Source organism: Lemur catta, chromosome 2, assembly GCF_020740605.2.
Source record: "Lemur catta isolate mLemCat1 chromosome 2, mLemCat1.pri, whole genome shotgun sequence".
Taxonomy (NCBI): Eukaryota; Metazoa; Chordata; class Mammalia; order Primates; family Lemuridae; genus Lemur; species Lemur catta.
The window spans coordinates 8,747,837-8,767,960 of NC_059129.1; the positions used below are offsets into that span (position 1 = coordinate 8,747,837).

Sequence of the window (20,124 nt, forward strand, 5' to 3'; positions counted from 1 at the left end):
TAATATCAGAGAGGTACGGCCACAAGACAAGAAGCTGGCTGCCCTTTGCAGACCAAATTGTCTTGTCCTGCCAACGTGTCATCGATCTTGGTTGAGAGCTTCCTTCTCAGTGGGTCAAGCAATTTCACAGCTTTCCGCATTTCCCCCAGCACTTTTTAAACGATGTCTAGGAGTGATTCCTGAGCACGGTTACCTTACTCGGTTATCGGTTATTTACTGCCACGTTGATGCTGTGGAACAGGCACGCGCGATACTTTGGCGGCCCGTGATACTGAAAACATACTGCTTGTCATCCACCGATGGGCTTGGAGGCCCAGCTCACGTCTGGGGATCGGCTGGCTGCTGACGCAGAGTGGCCTTGACTGGGAACCGGGCAGTACTCCACGGGTCTCTCATCCTCCTCCTCCCGGGACCAGCGGGCTGGCCTGGGTATGCATGGCAGGGAGCAGCACCAGGGAAAGCCCACCCACAAAGGCACGTTCCAACTGTGTCACGTTGGTAAAGTTCCATTGCCAAGGCCATTCACACGGCAGAAGCCAGACTCAGAGCAGAGGGCACTGCAGAGTCACCTGGCAAAGGATGGCACAGAGAAGGGTGAGTGAGTAGAGCCATTTGTGCAGCTACCACAGATTGTTCGCTTGTTCTAGGTCAAAGGAGAGAGGGTGTCTGTGGGCACGTGGCACAGCAGTGAAATTCTAAGGCAAATGGTACTGCCGGTGACGGGAAGGTGGAAGGCGGACCAGTGGTTAGAGCCCAGACTGTCCACAAACCAACTAGAGGGGGCTGGGAGGGGTCATCCTCCTGCATTTGGGGATGGAGCCAAGTTAGTACCTTTAATACATGGATCAGATCCTGCTGGCCTTGACTGAGACAGTTTTTTTAATTAACATACAGTAAAATTGACTTTGCTGCTGTTGCTCACTTCTGTGAATGTTAATCCGTGTGCAGTTGAGTAACTAGCATCAGAGTCAAGATACAGAAAAGTTCCATCGCCCGGGAAAGCTTCCTCGTGCTGTCCCTCTACAGCCTGACCCTCCTCCAGCCCCAAGTCCTTTTGTCCATCCTTACAGTCTTGTCTTTTCAAGAATGTCATGTAAAATGGAACTCTACAGTAAGGCACCTCTTCTTTCACTCAGCACAGTTCCTCTGAATTGTCCCAGTAGTTGGCATAGCGGCAGATTGTTCCTTTTTATTGCTGCGTAGTATTCCATTTTCTGAACATACACAGTTCATCCATTTGTAAAAGATACTTGTGGTGTTTCCAGTTGGCAATTTTGCATAGAGCCGACAGGACCATTGACTTCAGGAAGAAAAGTGTTCATTTCTCTAGGGTAAATACCTAAGTGGGGTGGCCGGACCGTATAGGAAACGTAAGAAAATGCCTCACTGTCTTCCAGAGTGACTGTACCACTGGGCGTTCCCACCATCAATGCGTGACTGTCCAGTTGCTCTGCATCCTCGCCAGCATTTGGTATCCTCAGGACTTTTTATTGTAGCCATTCAAAAGGACGTGTGATGGTGTCTCATCATGGGCTTAACTTGCATGTCCCCAGTGACTGATGACACTGACTTTTCACGTGCTTGCTTTTCTTCCACATACCCTCTTTGGGGAAGTGTCCGAGTCTTTTGCTCATTTTTAAAAATTGGGTTGTTTGTTGTTTTACCGTTGAGTTTTGAGAGTTCTTTATGTATTCTGGGTACAGGTCCTTGGTCGCATAGGTAATTTGCAGATATTTTCTTCCAGTCTTCAAGTTTTCTTTGCATTTTCTTAGCAGTGTCTTTTGAATAACAGAGCTTTTTAATTTTGATGAAATACAGTTTATCATTTTTTCTGTTATGGATCATGCTTTTGGTGTCATGTCTAAGAACTCTTTGCCTAAACCCAGGTCACAGAGATTTTCTCCTAGGTTTTTCCTTAAAGTTTTGTAACTTTATATGTAGATCTGTGATTCATTTCGAGTTGACTTTTGCATAAGGTGTGAGGTTGGGTCAAGGTTAACGTATTTCTCATGGCTGCACCCGTGTCCAGGGCCAAGTGGAGGGAGGACAGAAAGAAAAAGAAGCATCGTGGGTTTGCCCCACCCTCTTGGGACCATAGCTCTTCTGATTGAAGAGGAAGATTTTCCCTGTATTAATTTCTTATTGCTGCCATAACACACTACCACAAACTTAGTGGCTGAAAACCACACAAATTTATTTTCCTGAAGTTCTAGAGGCCAGAAGTCCAAAATCAGCTTCACTGAACTAAAGTCAAGGTGTCGGCAAGGCTGGCTGCTCCTGGAGGCTCTGGGACAGAGTCTGTTTCCTTGTCTTCTAGAAGCTTCCCTCGTTGTGGCCCCTTCCTTTCTTTCCAATCTCTGCTTCCATCGACTGCTCTGACTTGGACCCTGTGATTACGTTGGGAAAATCCCCCCACCTCAAAATCTTTAATGTAGTCAGCTGCAAAGTCCCTTTGTCATAGCAGGTGGCAGAGTCATGGGCTCCGGGGATTAGGATGTGGACGTCGTTGGGAGCCGCTATCCACCGCACCACACGCTCCCTCCAAGATTTAGGTGCTTGAGGACTGCTGCAGGCTGAGGCACCAGAGACAGGCAAAGAAGGAAAAACAGGTACCCTCACGCTTTCCAAGTGTGAGGGTCCCTTTGCCACTCCCTGAGCCAGAGCTGGAGGGCGTCGCCGGGAGTCCCCTCTGTCCACCCCCTGCCTGCTTTCGCGGTCAGGCTGCCTCGAGTCCAGGCTGCAGGGCGCTAGAGAGCAAGACGTGGTAAACTCACCGCAGGTTTGCCAGGACACCAGATTCTGGTTGTCTGCCCAAGCCACTGCTGTTGTTTACTGTCCTGAGTCCTCAAATGGCTGCCTCGTGTGTCCCCTCCAGGATCTGTAGCTGCGCTGGGTGGGAGGCACGGGGTGGGGGGGAACCTCACTGCATCACATGCAGACCCGGAACTCCTTCCTCAGCATTTCCTACCTGAAGTATCACGCAATAGTTGTGCACGTGAGGAAGGACCATGCTGTGTAGACGTGTATTATGTCAGGGAGTGAATGCGGTTACAGGGGAATATTACAGTTGTGATGGTCGGCATTAGTTTCCTTATTTAATCTTGACAGCACTCCCTGTGATGGTAGTTACCGTGTTTAGGCCCATTTTACAGATGAAGAAGCTGAGGCTCAGAGAGGCTGATAAACTTGTCAAAAGACCCACACGCAGTGTGTGGTGGAGCCAGGATCTGAGACCGAGGTCTGTGTGAGCCAGCGTCCCAGCCATGACCACTCCAGCGTGGGAGTTTTAACCGCTCACCTGTCAGGGACTACCGGACCCCTCTCCATGGCCCGACCTCTCCCCTGAGGCCACACTCTGGCCACTCCTCTGTCTGACTTTGTAGCGTATTCCTTAGCCGGCTCCTGTGCTACGCTGTGCTGGGCCCCGTTACCACCCCCAGGCGGGAACGTGGGTCCCAACTTTGAGTCCTGTGACCACGTCATTCCCTCCGCCACAGCACCCAGTGCCTCGTGCTGCCCTGTGAACGTGTATTCTCATCCCACGAATGGGCATGTCCAGCGCGCAGGGGCCTTGCCTCTTTCCCTGTCATCCTGACTGTAGCACGGCGCCCGGGAAGTAGCAGGTGCTCAGTGGAAACTGATCGTAAAGAACCAAAAGCTATTTCCCCTGATTGCCTGCAGGAGGTATTGGGGCCCAGACAGGTTGTTTGATCATCCAAGCAGACTTGGCTTGTCTGACGAATCCAAAAGGGCTCATGGTTGTGATACCACTTCTGTTTTCTCTGTTCTTTCTTTTTTTTTAAATTAATGTGGCAGAGATAGCCCTAATCGTCAGTTAGCCCAGTCTACCATATTGTCTCTTCCCAGACCGGTCCCTAGACTGAGCCACCATTTCAGATTCAGCCACTGCGCCTGGGCTCCTGCCCTGTGTCAGGCCATGAGCGAGGCTTTTCACACGGAGGATGTCATGTGATCTGCAACTCTAGGAGAGGTCGGACCTATTGTTATTTCCATTTTGTAGATGAGGAAATCGAGGCCTAGAGAAATTGAGGAATTTACCCAAGATCACACAGCTCGTAAGTTTTAGAGCTGGTATTTGAACTTGGGTCTAGCTCCTAAATTTCTGCTATTTGAAAGCAAAGTGTTGGGAGTGTGGACTTTGGGGCCAGGCTGGTGTTGGTCCCAGGTCTCTTTCACTAAAGCTCATGTTTATAGGCACTGTGCTATTAAAGAAATTATTAGCTAAATGGAAAATGGAGTAAAAGCATTTAGTAAGAGGTGCTGAAAAATGCTGAATGTCTGAGTCTCTAAAGGTCTCAGAACCATGGAAGGTGTCAGGAAGGACTCTTTGGTTAGCAAATTACAGAACTCACATCAAAGTGGCTTAAGCAGAAAAGGAATGCTTAAGATTTATATAACTATAAAGTGCAGGGATGATGCTAGCTTTGGGAATGGCTGGATCCAGAGGTTGAATGATGCCAAGAGGATTCAGTTGGTGTTGTTCTCCAGCACATTCTATCTAGTGGGAAGATGGCTCCCGGCAGCTGTGGACCTTGATGGGCCCCCTAGAATCAGGGCCTGAAGACTAAACATCCTTCTCACCAGCTCCTGCCAAAGTCCTAGGGAAGGACCTTGTTCCTCACATCTGTCCCGGTAGCTCCAGCAGAAATTCCAGGGAGATTCTGATTGGCCCAACTGTGGGTCATGAGCCCATTCGAGGCAATAACTGTGGCCCAGGGCACGGAGTGCCTTAATTAGCTAAATCTGCGACAAAGCGGTGGGACATTCGGCCCACCTGAACTCATGGACTGAACATGGTTGATACAGGGGTGGGGGGACAGTTCCCTGAAAGAAGAGCTGGTGGGTGGACAAACATATGCCCGTTTTGTAGTGTCTGGTGTGCAGCTGTCAGCAAAGCCACAGCCAACTGCTATGGCAGGTTGTTGTGTAAGAAGCTTGTGACACCTTTGGCCCAGCCTTCCACGCCCACTGAGCCACGAGATCACGCCTCTGTGGAGCGTCTTCCGCGCGTCCCAGTTCATCATCCCTGGTGGAGTGGGCAGGGTGCTCCAGCATGCCCGGCAAGTGCCATCTGTCCCCAGACGTGCTTGCAGCCTGTGCTCAACAAGGCAGCCGTGTCGGGAAGTACTAACAGTGATGGATTAGTGAAGCGGGGTTGCAGTGGGTTTGATCAGGGTCGTCAAGTGGATTTTCTAAGATGTCTCTGGTGCTCTGGAGTTTTCTCCCAGCCCGTGAGGGGGAGACCCATATTTGGAAGAGAGAAGTCAATGATGAAAGGTACTCTCACCTTTCAATACCAGAACTCGCATGTTCCTTCATCCTGGATCGCCAAGGGCAGAATCCAGCGCCCAGGTTGTGGATGAGGAACGGATGCAGTGGGGGAGGGGCTCGCCCCGGGTCACACTGTGTGCTAAAGGCAGAGGCTCCGGCCCTAGACCCTGCTCAGACTTGCCGCGCTGCAGAGCCCCAGGAGTCGCTCTGGCTCCGTCAGCAGCAAACGTCTCCCCGCAGGGTTGGTTGCTCAAGCCTGTTGTGGAAAACAAGTCCACTGTCGTAGAATTTTCACATAAGGACGTGTCATTCCCAAAAACACGGTGGAGGGGAAGGGAGGCGGCACATCAGCAGGGGGCCGGTTGCTCACCACACCCAGCTGGCAGCTCCCTCTGAGAACTGGCCCCAGGGCCACGGGTGCCCCCTGTCACCCACCAGGGTCAAGGAAGGCAGACCCTGGTGCCACGAGGCCACAGATGTGGGGCAGTTGGAAAGGGGAAGTGATGCTGGCGAGTGGGAAGGGGTCACGAGACTGGTGTGTGACACGTTAAGGATCTGTCATCTGTGGGGACTTGCGACTTTCTTTCCATACCTTGTCTTAGCCTGAAGACGCCGATTTCCTTATTGGGGTCTTGATAGAATTGTTACGTGGGGAATCGTGTGGCTTAGGAACGTTCTCCTGGGAGACCCCACTCAGGGATCCACTTGTTCCACTGGCGTTTACTGACCAGGGGTCCCTGCTGACTCCTGTGTCAGGCCCTGGGGTCCGCGGGTTCACGTCAGATTTCGTTTTCAAATTAAGGCAGACCTTGAGAGAGCTCCTGCTCTGGTGTCTTTGCTCGCCTTCCTCTCTGCGGGAGCAGGAAAATGGGCCCAGAGAGGTGAAGTTACCTGCTCGGGTCGCACAGCTGGGGAATTACGGAGCCAGGATTCCAAAGCCCAAGCTCTTAACCGCTGCTTCTTCCTGCCGAGTCATTCAGCAGGAATACTGTCGGCACCATCTCTTGTTCACGTCATTTACAGATGAGGAAACTGAGGCCCAGAGAGGTTAAGTGACTTGCCCAAGTTCACACAGCTAGGAGGCCGCAGACCTGGGCTTTAATAGCTCCGGAGCTCCCAAGTGCAGACTCCCTGCTGGCCTCAGCGAGAGTGATGAGCAGAAAGGAGGAGGAGGGCCGGGTGGTGACAAGGAGAGGGTCCCGACTCTCAAGTCGCTCCGCAGAACATTGTCAGTTGGTTTGCCATGTGGGCCTATTTAAACGCGAAAGACCTGCACCCATGGACGCAGGAGTGACACTCCCAGTGCACACAGTTGGCGACAACTCACTGCCACACGCCAGGTGCACAGTCGTGTTCCTAGCTGGGTCCTGCTGGCTCTGTGCCCGAGGCCTGTTCCTCCCGGGGCTCAAGGGCTGGCACAGTCCCGGTAGCTCTAATGCTGCAGGCTTGGCAAGACCGAGCCCCGCTGGAGACGGCGTGTCCTGTCGCAACAGCTGGCGGGGCCTTTGCCAGCTGGGGACTCGTGGGGAAGTGTGACATAGACTGAGGAAGCCGTATCCTCCGGAATCCAGACGCACAGATGCAAAGGGCAGGCTCTTTCCTTCAGTTCTCTGGGCCTCGCCCAGCCTGCAGCCCCCAAGCAAAGCGAGTGGCTGCTCGTGCAGGGGGGCTGGCGGGAGGTGAGGCCGGAGTTGAGGCAGGGGTCTCGGAGGGCACTGTGAGGGCTTCAGGCTTTAAACGGAGGCTGAGGGGCGGCCGTGGGCGGCCTAATGGGCAGCTCTCCCCATTAGGCACACGGGGGCCCTGTGGCCCCTCAGTAGACACTGGGTGCCCCCTGGGGCGGGCTGCACGGGCAGGGGAGAAGAGATCCTCAGCCGAGCCCGCCAGGTCCTGCAGCCTCCAGGCCAGGTCTCCACCGCTGCCTCCTCCAGCTCCCAAATCCCAGCCGCACGGGGCCTCCCGGGCCCGACTCTGCAGACGCCCAGGGGCAGTGGCCACCTCTGGGTGAGCGTCACTCCCCAGAGAAGAGACGGAGCCTCGGGGGCACCCCGAGCAGCTCAGGGATTGGGGACCCTTGTTACCCTGAAAGCTGAGGGCAGAGGGTGGGGACTGTCATTTGAACATCTGGATGCCTAAGAAACACCTCATGCACGTGACTGGAAGAGCAAGGCAGTCCTGGGTTTGAGTCCCCAGTGTGTCACTTAGCCGTGTGACCCTGGACAGTGTATCCTCCACTCTGCACCTCGTGTTTCTTCTCAAAGTGGAGCCGATAGCCCCCCCTCGCAGCGCGGTGACAGGGGACTGACACGGACACCAGGACTCAGGTGCACGGCGCGGTACAGGCAGGTTTCCCTTGTCCAACCTCTGCGCAACCCACGGAGGATGATACGAGCAGGGTATAAATACCAGCTTGATCGATCGGTAATTATAAACAATTACCAAGAACAGGGGAAAAAATCTTTATTTCTTAATACATATAGAACCGCTGTGATTAAAGCTGTTGTTTTGACTAGAAAAGTAAGAAAACATGATGAGAAAATTACAGACGTTTAAGCACTCGCTACCTTCTGTGCAAGTACATTTATTAAAGGAAATTTTTAAATATAAATGATTAGAATTGCTTCCAAAATATGTGAAAATAAAGGGATTCAGTTTACACAGTAACAGGTAAGATGAGGCGAGGTCGGTCCTCCCCGGGGCCTGTCCGAGTTCCAGGTGTGAGCGGGGGTGACGCGGAGGAGATGCCTCAGCCCCTCCACCTCGCCATCCATGCCCCCGCCGAGTACTTGCTGTGCACCTACTGTGTGCTGGCCACTGTCACAGAGAGTGGCGGTTCAACAGCAAATGAAACAAGGGCAGACAGACATCGAATAGACGAGGAGACACACGTCACGTGGGGATTCCTGTGGCGAGAACAGGAACGGTCGTCATACGTGGAGGAGAGGCCAGGTGGGGATGTGTCACTCGTGGTTGTGGAAGGCCACAAGGGTAGTTTGACACGGTGTGGAGACCTGAGGGAATGAGGCAGAGGAAATGGCAGTGCAAAGGCCCTGAGGCCGAGAGTACGTGCCCTGCTTGAGAACCAGCAAGGAAGCCAGAGGAGCAGGGGACATCGGGGGTACCCGGTCACATAGGGCCAGGCTGCTCGGGGTGCTCACAGGCTGCCTGCAGCTGGAACTTCAGCCGGCACAGCTGGGTGGCTCCCATCCCCCGGGAGCCGGGCCTGGCACGGCCCCTCCCCGGTGTGGCACTTGCACCATTGTGGCTGTGTGTGCAGTGAGCACCCAGGCAGGCTCCAGTTCTGACGGGGCTGAGCAGCGTGCCCCGTGGGGGAGAGGGCAGGGTCTCCGGCAAGATTTCATCTGCCTCAAAGCGAGTCCCCAAGGAGGGCGTGATCCTTAGACTCTGCCTGCCGCGGCCCCTTCTCCCTCGGAGGGGCCTGTTCTCGCCTGCGGTTTGCCTGTTCTTAACGCCCTCTGGGGGAGAGTGGGCTCCCTCTCCCAGGTGGCGGGGGGTGGGGTGCACAGGGCCCCTGTGGGACTTGGGCTGGGGTTTGGGGACCATGGAATCAAGGACCCACATTCCACTCGCGTGCCCCAGCCTCGCTTGCCACTATGGGCCTCCGTTTTCTCGTGCGTGGAACCAAAGGTTGGACCCCCAGTGCCGCTCTGGCCCGTGAGTTCCTTCACTGTGCTGGAGACGGGGCACCCAGCCCGGCATGCCTGGGGCCCCCTCGCAGGGAACTCGCAGGCCAGCAGTGGGGACAGTCGGCGAGTGACCAGTGAAGGGAGTAGATAATTAGTGCTGACTGCGGTGAAGGCCAGGAGCGGGGAGGCACGTCGTGGTCCCCACGCCCACACAGGGCAGTGACGTGCTAGGTGGCCTCACAGGACTCAGGGCACAGTCGTGCTCGCGGCCGTGAGTTAGTGCAGCAGAAGCATGAGGCGCAGGCTCGGCAAAGGGGAGACGCACAGGGTGGAGTCCGGCACTGTCTGTGCTGAGCCTTGGCCACCAGGGCTTTCCAGGGTGGGTCTGGCTCTTCCTCAGTTCCAGTCTCCAGCCAGGGGCCTTGGTGCGCCCTGAAGCTACCAGCGTTCGTGTGGACGTCAGGTGTTTGCCAGCACCTGCTGTGGCCCGGCCGCTGCGCGCCTGTGGTTTTGGTCTGTTGGGAGCAGCAGCAAACTGAACAGGTGATCTGACTAACTAACCCGGGCACGTGGTCAGGACGGGCTTCCCAGAAGAAGGGACAAGTCACAGCATCTGGGCAAATGTCCCCGTAAGGAGCCTAGAGAGAAAGTGGGACGGGGAGAGAGTGGGGCCCAGAGCCGCAGGCAAGGACAGATCAAGGAACATCTCGGACCATGTGGCCATACTTGCAGCCGGTGGGCATCTTTGGCTTTATGTTAAATGGTGTGGTTTCTGTGGACGCAGCAGATGGGAATCTTGGGGTGGCATTTTGACATTTTACTTAGTAGTTGTCAGTGTCATAATATTTGCTATTCATTGTCTGTGTGGGCCAGGCCCCCTGCAGATGCTTATATTCATTCTCAGCCAGCTGGCAAGGGACAGAGCGAGGTTCAAACCCAGGACCCCAGCCCTAAGGCCCACGCTCTCTACCCCTGTACACAGCTCCAGAAAGAGAACAAAGCTGCTTAACCCAGCCTGAGGGAGGCCCAAGGCCTGGCGTTGTCATGTCCTGGATGCCACTCGGGGGCCAGTAGTCACCAGGCAGAATCTGTTCCAGCATTTAGTTTGGGATATTGGGTGATGACGTCCACATGCGGCCCTTGTGCTCGGGGCAGCAGGCCTCGCCCCCGTGTGGCACCATGTGGCCGTCTACCTGTGAGGGGGCAGCCACAGAGGGTTTAGACTAGAACAGAAGTCAGCAAACTGCACCTGTTTTTGTAAATAAAGTTTTATTGGTTTTATTGGGCGAGGCCTCTGCCGTTCAGTTACACATTGTGTCCAGCTTCTTTCCTGCTGCAAAGGCAGAGTAGTAGATTAGTTGCAACAGAGACCAAATGGCCTCTGAAGCCGGGAAAGTTTGCCAACCCTTGGACTAGAATACTGGGACTGACCCATATGTGTTGAGAGGGAAAAATCTCTATGGTAAATAGCTACGAGAAATATATAAGCATTATAAATACAGCTGTGTATGCATATATGCTTCCACTTCCCTATGCAATGGATAGCGCTAGAAAGATACATTAAAAAATGATAACCGTGGTTTCCTGGCGGGCCAGAGTAGGGAGATGCACTTTTTACGCATTTACCTCCGTGCGCTTTTTTTTTTTTATCTTGCACCACTTTCTGTTACCTATTCAAAAAAAGATGAAATAACACAGTTCAAGCAGTATACTGAGGCTGAAGAGCTGAGATAAGGAAGTTGAAGGAAGGAATATATTATGCTTTATTTTCTTTGCCTTTTAAAGGAAGATGGAGCCACTCGTGTTTTTGACGTGGGACCCTTTTCTACTTGAGTGGTATTTTCCTAATGGACTCTGCGAGGAAACCTGCAAGGGAAGCTCGGAATTGTCAGTTATATTTAAATGGAAATAGGTTTTCAGTTGAACCATGAAGGCAGAAAGGGTTAGGGCACGGTGGAAAGTGCTTTTGATCCAAGTGTTTCTTCATCTCCAGCCCCAGGGATCGTGCTCCGAAGCGAGGTGCCAGCCCATGAGCCTCTTCCCGTGGAGGCGGCCTGGTCTGGAGTGATGGATCGGTCGCCAGCACCCAGTGCCGTCCACGCGGCTGTCCCCCCAGCAAACCCTCACAAACAGGCTCTGCTCAGATCTGCCGTCTTCCGAGAACAGTTTAAAGTCATTTCTCTAGAAAGTTCAGATACTGTCAACTGTTTAACCAATTTCCCAACCCACCAAAAAGCCACCCTTAGCCTCAGAGATAAATGGGATTATTCTTTCTTTGGCTGGTCTTTGAATTTGCAGACTCTCCCGGCATGGGACGACTGCTTTCAAAAGCTGTGGCGCTCGGCCCCGGCGTGCACGCTGGTGCACCTGGCCTGCTTTTCAAACCCAGCGGCCAAGCCCTGCCAAGTTAATACGTTAATCTTTGGAGCTTGCATCTGAGCAAAAGCGTGTTTTCTTAAAGCTCCCCCAAGGTGGTTCTAAAGTACACCCGGGGCTGGGATCCCCTGATTTCAGTAGGCCAGAACAGACTCTGGCTGTGGAGTCAGAACTGCGTCTGAACAGCAGCTCGGCCACCTATTGCGAGACTTGGGCCCGGTTGTTTTCTGTGAGCTTTGGTTTCCACCTCTTGATAGGACGAAAGTGCCACCTCCCTGGTCGGTGGATTACGGGAGCCGCGTGAGCTGGTTTATGTACAGGAGGAGCTGACTCCAATAGTCCCTTCCTGGCTCCTCTCACACAAACCCAGAGGTCCTGCTTCCTCATCCCAGTCCCGACACATGGCAGCTGGCGACACAGGACGAGGTGTGTGATGCCTCTGAGCCTCAGTCTTCCCAGCTGCAGGGTAGAGATCTTTCCCCCCAACCACACTGCTGCTGTAAGCACTCAGCTCCCCCCGCCGGGCTGAGCCCAGGGCAGACTCACGTATTGGAGACAGCAGCTCCTGCTGGGGTCTTTCTTTAGAGCAGGAGGTAAGTCAGGGTGCAGATAATAAATGTGTTTGGCTTTTTCAGCCACTCAGTCTCTTTTACAACTACTCATGTCTGCCGTTGCAGTGAGACAGCAACTGTAGGCAATACAGGAGTGAATGGGCAGGCCCACGTTCCAATAAAACTTTACCTAGAAAGTTTGTAGAAAGGGAAATGAAGCCAGGATGAGGCAGGAAGGTGCAGAGGTTAAGCGGGAGGGCTGGCCTTGGGTTCAGACTGTCAGCCACCAAACCCTAGTGCTGGCCCCTGCATGCTCTTAAGACTGGGCCAGTTAACCTCTCTATGCCTCAGTTTCCTCATCTGAAAGAGGGAGTAATATCAGGCCCTCTCTCCTGCTTCTGGGAGGGTTTGATGAGTAAACACAAGTGAGGCAGCAAGGACAATGCCTGACTACTGTGACATACCTTGGCCCATCTACCTGCACACCGTTGTGCCTCAGGGGTCTTGCTGGAGAACGGCCTATCCGATGGCCCTTCCTTCCTCCCCAGTGTCGAAGGGCTGCACGCAGGAGAGGGTGATGTGCTGAGCTGTATGTGTTTTTAAGAAGTTGTGTAAACCTAACATCAGGTTACTTTGGGGACTTATGACACTGACTCAGACTGGAATCTTCTGTTTTCAAGAGAAACTAGTCCGTTTTGGGATCTGTCTGCCTCAAAGTTTCAGTTTGATCATATGGCATTTAGCACAATGAGGATGTGTTTGTAGAAGTGTGTCATTACATGATTTCATTGTCGTGTCTGCATCCTTCATCTACCCCGGCTACACCCCTGCACAGCGTGAGACTGTACTGAACGCTGTAGACCATTGTAACAGTGCTCATATTTGTGTATCTAACTCTAGAAAATGTACCGTAAAAGTATGGTATACCTGTCTAGGGCACTTACCACGAACGAGCTTGCAGGACTAGAATTTGCTCTGGGTGAGTGAGTGGTGAGTGAACGTGAAGGTCTGGGACATGCGTGTACAGTACTGTAGACTCCATAAGCACCGTACCTTTACGGCTACACTAAATTTACAAAAAGTTTTCAATCATAAATTAATCTTAGCTTACTGTAACTTTTTAAACCAGCAGTTCCCAACCTTTTTGGCACCAGGGACCAGTTTCATGGAAGACAGTTTTTCCACGGACCAGGGGGATCACTTTGGGATGAGTCAAGTGCATTACAATTATTGTGCAGTCAAACCTCTCTGCTAATCTGTATGTGCAGCCGCTCCCCAGCGCTAGCGTCACTGCCTCAGTTCCCCCTGAGCTCATGAGGCATTAGATTCTCACAAGGAGCCGCAACCTGGACCCCTCACATGCACAGTTTACAGTAGGGTTTGCGCTCCTGTGAGAGTCAAAGGCTGCTGATCTGACCGTGTAGTCTTGGACTCGGGGCTCACACTGCGTGTTCAGGATCAGCGTCTGCTCCTTACCGGCTGTAGGACTGACCCGTGCTGCTTTCATCTCCACCTGTAAAATTGGAATAGTAATCACAGCACCCCGTTCATCAGGCTGGCATAAAGTTTCTAGCCCAAGACTTGACAAGCAGGGGTCCTTAATCCCTCCAAAATCAGGAAATCAAGTGCCTTTTGGTGTCAGGAGCTGCGGCGATCTGCAGGACCAGACCCGCCCTCTGGGAGCCCTCTCGGGGTCACAGGTGGAGAGTAGAACCCTCGGAGACCCAGTTCCAACCAAGGGGCAGGAAACAGAGAAATCAGGGAGCACACAGATAAATTGAGATCCTCCCGGGGCCACCATCCTGCAGTCCTGGGGCCCAGGTGCGAATTCAAATGGTGTTTAGCCTCGTGTGCTTTAGCTGACATTGTCCCTCATGACCACCCAAGGCAGAGCAGGCGGAACTTTTTCCAGCTGCCGTGAGCGTGCAGATTCATCAAGTAGGTGGTCCTAGAGGCCAGTGCCCACATTCCTGCAGCACACACAGCTCAGTCCCAGCTGTGGGCCAGGGGTCTAGTCTCGTACAGGCGGGGCCCGTGCAAGGCTACCCTCCCGCTACAGGAGGCAGCTCCAGCAGGTGGAGGCCCCAGGTGCCAGCATCATCCGCTGTGACTTCTCAGTACACACCCCCGAGGCAAACCCTGCCTTCCAGGAGGGGGAAGGGGCCGGGCCAGGTCTCCTGGCTTGAGGCCTTCCCTTCATGCGTACTGGTCTTCCAACCTAGAGGCCCTCAGCTCACTCCTGCTCGTCCTTCACACCTCAGCCTCCTCCAGGAAGCCCTCTCTGACCACGCTGATGGCCATGGCTATGCCTACTCAGCACACCCTGTGTCTCCCCGCCACCCTCCACTGCAGTGAGCTGCCCCCTCCTTGAGAGACTGTGGCTCTCCAAGCTCACGATGTTCCTCCTGCCTTATTCAGAGCCCGGAAACTCTGAGGCTCAGGACGGGACAGGCCTAAGGAGCTTCCCTTGGGGTTAACTCTGGAATCCTTAGAGCAGTGTGAGGGGTGCAGGGTTGTCATCTCCACGTGACAGAGGAGGAAACTGAGGCTCAAAGGCAGCAAGGCACACGGTAGGACCGGACACGGGCCTGCCCTCCCTCCGTGTGAGGCTGCCGCCCCTGCCCTGGAGGTGCGGTTTGTAAAAGAGGAAACAAAGTGGCTGGTGTGTCCTTTCATAGCCTTAGTGCACCGGGTCCCGAACGGTGGCCCCGCGAGCTGGCGCAGACACACAGCCAGGCTTCTAGAAGACGGCAGGTTGACACACCAGCACGGCTTTCCCACTTCTCAAGTTGCACAACTGTCCACGCTGACTGTGACGGCCCCCACACGTGGCCATTCCCTGCCTTAACCCGATTCTCTCCCCGCTCTGTCTTGCAGTGACGTGACCCCTCCCGGAGAGCCACTGAGCAAGAATAGCCGGCCCAAAGCAGCTTCCCGCTTCCCCAAGCTGTCCCGAGGGCACCCCAGGGAGACACGCAACGTGGAGCCCCAGAGCGGCGACCTCTGACCTCGATGGAACCCCAGACGTGGGCCCTTCGTGTGGCCCCAGCTGCCTCCACCCTGCCATGGCAGCCGGCCCCTCCCACCTCAGAATGACGACCACATCTGCCCAGTGAACCCCAGAGAGCACAGCTGTCACACGACACCCCAATTAAACTGAGTCTCAGAGCAAGGCTGCTACTCGCTGGACCGAGTCGGACACACGGTCACTGTTCCCCCAGGGTCTGCCCGGGACACGGTGGCCATTCGTCCTCCAGCTCAGGGGCCCGCAGCAGGGTGGGCGCCAGCCCGGGCGAGGTGCCCGGCGTGAGATGCACAACTCCAACGCCGCACGTCCGACGGGTCCTTCGGGCACCGCCGCTCGACTCTTGCCCGCGTGGGAATCAGCACGACTCTTTCTCTCTCTCCGCTTTTTACGTTCCTGCCGGCACAGCCTGGGGCCGGGGGATGGTCTGTTCCATTTCTCTGCAGCAACAGCGACAACACAACACACCCGGCCGTGTCACCACCTCGGCCCTCCAGGGGGAGACGCGGTCCTCCGGCCTCGCCCAGGAGCCCTTAGTAAGTTTCACTTTGGTTCCCAGAGAACCTCCCCCTATACCTCCCCAGGGCTGCTTCCGGAAGGACCAGTCACCTAGGCCCACGTGCACCTTTGTCAGGCTTGGTGGGGACTCGGACATCCTGCCCAGCTGTCAGCAGCAACCCCCACATTACCTGTCCTGAAATCATTGACCCTGACCTCACGGTCACGAGAGACTTGGTTCTAGAACCGCCGCGGAAGGTCCCGTGGGTTTTCAGACCCAGCTCCAGCTCTGCGACCTTGGACACAGCGTGTGCTCCGGGCAGATCATGTTCACCGACCCCCACCAAAGACGCACGTCTGTGCTCCCCTGCCCAGGCCCCGGCGGGCTCTCACTGGGACCGGAATCCCGCGTACCCCCGAGATGGATTTGTCTGTCCCTCCCGTCTCAGAGCCCGGGTGCCTGGACAGGTAGCGCAGTGGCCCCCAAAGCTCCTTCTCTTCCTCCTCCAAGCCCACGTCGGAGTGCCTCGAAGGACCGGGCCAGTGGCTGGTTTCACCCCCCAGGATTCTGGGAACTGTCTCCTTCCCTACTCACGAGCTGTCCTCAGATGCTGAGTTATGACGAGTTTGCAGTTTCTGGGGACTATTAAGAAACTAGATAGGACGTTGTGAAATAGACTACGCAGGACGAAGTGGTGTTGCACCGTGACCCGGGGCTGATGGAGCCACGTGGCAGTAGACGCGCTCGGCCCGGGACTGCTCCAGCTCACTGGCTCAACCGTGGCTAACCACCGAGGTGAGCACGGGCCATTTCCTAGCTAGAGAAAACCTAGACAGAATCACCTGGAAGGTTTACGCTGCATATATTGCCCTTGTAGCCACAAGGAAACTGATTCAGGGCAGTTAAGGAAAAAGCCGAGATAATTTACACACCACCCTACCGACCAGGAGGTGGCCGGAATAACTTCTGAGGGGGCCTTGGGCCAGGAGAGCCACCATGGCCAGGTGTGGCAGAAGGAGCCTGAGACACGTCTGGGTGCCACGTGGGGACACCCTGTTTGCACCACTCTTTTCTGATCATGCAGGAACCTTGGAGTTAATGCCAAGTATGGATCATCCCCTCTCATCTTGGCTCAGATGTGCATGTGACAGGCACACGTCAGCAACTCCCCAAAGCCTTAACCTTGGAATCACATAGACTGTTCTGCAATGACTTAGTCCATCCCACTGCTCACAATCCTCCTGCCCTGCTCGCTGGTGTGGCGAGAGGGACCTCCCAGTTCCTGCAGGAAGAAGGCAGAAACGCCTGGGTCCACAGCAAGGTCAAGGCTGGGACCTGGAGCCCAAAACACGACCCCCTGGAGACGTGTCATCCTCTGCCACTCAGCCCCGTGACCTCTCAGTGGGAAGGGCCCACTGTACCCCACTCATGCAAAGACTCTTTGGGACCTCTAGTGCTGGTATCTGAGAAAGGACCCCCCCATTCAGAAAGAAACCAAAGGGGCCCCCCTCTCCCTAGAGGGCCTTGTCCATCTAGGACTCCTGTATGGGAGGAGGAATCGTCTTCGTGGCCAGAACAGAACGTCACCAGTTGTGTGCTCTGCCATCGTCTCATTTCTTTCTTCTCCCCCAGATAAGACTCAGGAGAGGAGGGGCTGGGCAGAGATTTGTCTCCTTAGAAGAGACCTAGAGCTCCCAGGCAGGAAGGTCAAGGATGGTGTGAACCAACCCCGACCACCTCCTGGCCTGGGAGCAGAGCTGCCCGGCGGTTCTCCCTGGAGTTCCAGCTCCTCCGAATCTCCCTCGGAGGCACACACCGCTCCCGTGAGCAGGGGCACAAGGCGGAGCTGGCTTCAAAGCACCTGCTGCGGGCCCTGGGCGAGGGAGGAACTTTCACGGAAAAGGCGTCACAGCCCAGGGTGGCAGCCACCTTAACATCTACCAACCAGCCCAGCCAGGGGCCTCCTGGTCACCCAAGGGACCACTGATGGGGTGTGAAGAGAACAACGCCTCCCGCGACCCAGGAAGCCGCGTGAACCCAGGGGAGGGTGTGGACTAGGTCTCGTCACAGCCCTCGGCTCTGCCCCAGGCCTTGGCGCTTTCTAAGATGGATTCTTTGATAACCACTGCATTCTAGAGCAGTGGCAGGTTCCATGTTGTGCTTTGAAACCAGACGCAATCGAAAGCCGTGTCCCCCCAGCCAGCCCACTGATAACACAGCTGTCGCAGCTGCCGACGGGCACTGGGGGCCCATTGATAACTCCCAGGGTTTGGGCTCAGAGTCGGAAACACAGTGAAGCCCCACCCAGTCCGGCCAGTTGGCGAGACGCAGCATGGCCTGCCCGGAAGGCTTGTTTCCTAACCCCCGAAGACCAGGTCTGGGCCTCCCTGCCCAACCTGCCCCTGCCCCCGCCCCCCTGGAGGTATAGCTCCCTCTATGCCTCCCAGAGCCCCCGACTAGCCCCTCTCTGGGGTCCTGGCCAGAACCTCCCAGCCACCTCGGAGTCTGTGCTTGCTCAGCCAGGCTCCTGTGTGTGGGCACCTTGGCACATAACTAATGGCAGAGAAAGGGCTGGATTTTCGGCGCCCAAGACCTGCCTGCTCCCCCCAACCCCATCACGCTGGCTAGGAGGCATCCCCAGAAGGGGTGGCCTCAGCCGGAGTTTCAACCCCAAAGGCAATAATTGTCTTGACTTTTCCTCGGTGTTTCCCTCGGGACAGTGCCAGGCAGCCTGGAGGCTGCGACTCGGCAGGCACAGGCTGCTTCTGAGCAAGGTCTATTGTAACGAACTTTTCAAAATATTGTGCATTATTTCATTAAAGCTAACATGAAATATTTGCTGCTTAGATTGGCTTCTGTGCTAATTTTGCACAATTGTAGCACTGTATATTTTATCTAACATTTCTGTGCCAAAAAGTTCATTTTAATGTTTCTGTAATACATGGTCTTGATTATGTTTCCAAAATAAAACCTCAGCTACTGGGTCAATAGGACTGCAGGCTCGGCCGGGGGCCGGGGGAGGGGGTGGTCCCACGGTTCCCGCAGGGCCCCTGCCCGGCTCCCCTCGAGTATTTCTCACTTTGGCCATGAGCCATTGCCACGTTGTGGGCCTGATTTTGGTAGCTCTGAACTGTCACGGAGCCCTTTTGTCCCTCAATCCTCACAACCAAATTGAATGGGCTTCCTTACACCTATTTTCTGTAGAAAAGGAAAAAAAAAAAACAAACCGAAAAAAAAAACCACTTTCCTAAAAGATTGACCTTGTAACACAGATGAGTGTCCCCACTAGAAGATGCTAGATTCATCGGTGTTCTGAGGTCCGGGGGTTCTGTTCTTACTGGTGCGTAAATGTTTTCTCGTCCTGATTGGAAAGCCGCTGGCTGCCTCACCCCGGCCACCACCCTGCCCTGGAACGTGCCCAGCTCAGCTCTGCTTCCTGCCCCCGTGAACTGCCAGGGCCACACACTCGCCTTTGAGGGTTCTTTTCACCATCAGTACAGGACACGGGGTGCCCTGCAAAACTTGGGGCTGAGGACACAGGACACAGGGATTGCACATTTGCAACCAGAGAGACTAGGAGCTCAAAGGAGCCCAGAGACCATGGATTCCGAGGAAGCAGCAGGTGGGCTGCAGCTAATGGGGAGTTTGGGATTCAACCTGGAAGGAGCGCCCGCTTCCGCAGCCTGTCCCCAGCCCTGGTATAGCTGTCGGGTAGAGGGCTTGGCCCAACTCATCCAACACTGACGTCTGGTGGGGGGGGGGGGTCTTCCGAATGCAGGGGAGGGGGTGACCCCAGCTTGGAGGCGCCTGGTCAGAGTTACAATCCGGTCCCAGTGAGCCGTCTGTGACAGGGTCAGAAGGCCACGGGCCCGTGGTCTACACTGGTCTGTGTGTAAATAGCCCGCGAGTCCGCAGACGCACTCCGACATGTGTAGTGTTACCTTAACTGTCCTCTTATGTTACAGTTTACACGATAGGATTTTTAAACAAATGTGTTTAATTTTCTAAGATCTCTTGTATTAAAATTTTCTTTTGGAATAAGCTGTGGTAATTTTGTTACAATCTGGTTGAGATAAACCTCCTTACAATGACAAAATAAAACTGGTGACATTTTATAAATTAGACACTCGGTTTATGGTCTCTGCCTCCGTTTTTTCCCCAACAACTGGGGATTTGGGTGAACTCTTAACATACGTGAGATGAAAACTTCCAGAAACGACATTCACTAGTTCACATATCCTGGACGACAGGATCCGGTTAGACTGATACCAATTTTGTTGGAGTTGAAATGTAACAAAAATCCCATTTCGAGTTAATTATTAGGTAGGTGTGAATAAATTGGAGATGTAAAATCAAAACTCCATATAGGAGAAAGAAAAGAAACTCTTCAATACAAGTTCCTACTTATTTACTCCTACAAGAAACAATTAGTGGGCACCTCCTGTATACCAGGCACTGGGCATACAGCAGTGAGACAGATAAGGTCCCTGCCCTCTTGGATTTACATTAGATGTGAGGCAGACAATAAAAAGTGTTGTTTTTTTTTTAAGTCAACCACCCAGACAATTACAGACTACAGTGGGTATTGCGAGAGAACAAACAGGGATCAGAGAAAGAACAGGGCCAAGGACCTCGCCTGGGGCCCAAAGCAGGAACATACCAGATACCAACGTTAATGACGCTTAAGTGTGTGTGGCATTGGGGCCTCCAAGCCTGAAGGCATTACTCCTCCTC

General features: G+C 54.2%; 1 protein-coding gene across 3 annotated transcripts in view; it reads left to right on the plus strand.

Moving 5' to 3' along the window:
• Window positions 1-19,513, plus strand: part of SNX29 (sorting nexin 29) — a 394,246-nt gene extending 374,733 nt beyond the window's left edge. For all 3 annotated transcript variants that reach the window (XM_045542623.1, XM_045542624.1, XM_045542626.1), the window contains one exon: window positions 14,744-19,513. In XM_045542623.1, the coding sequence (XP_045398579.1) occupies window positions 14,744-14,873 (130 nt within the window). In that variant the 3' untranslated portion in view covers window positions 14,874-19,513. The remainder of the gene's footprint in view (window positions 1-14,743) is intronic.
• The last annotated feature ends 611 nt before the right edge of the window (window positions 19,514-20,124 follow it).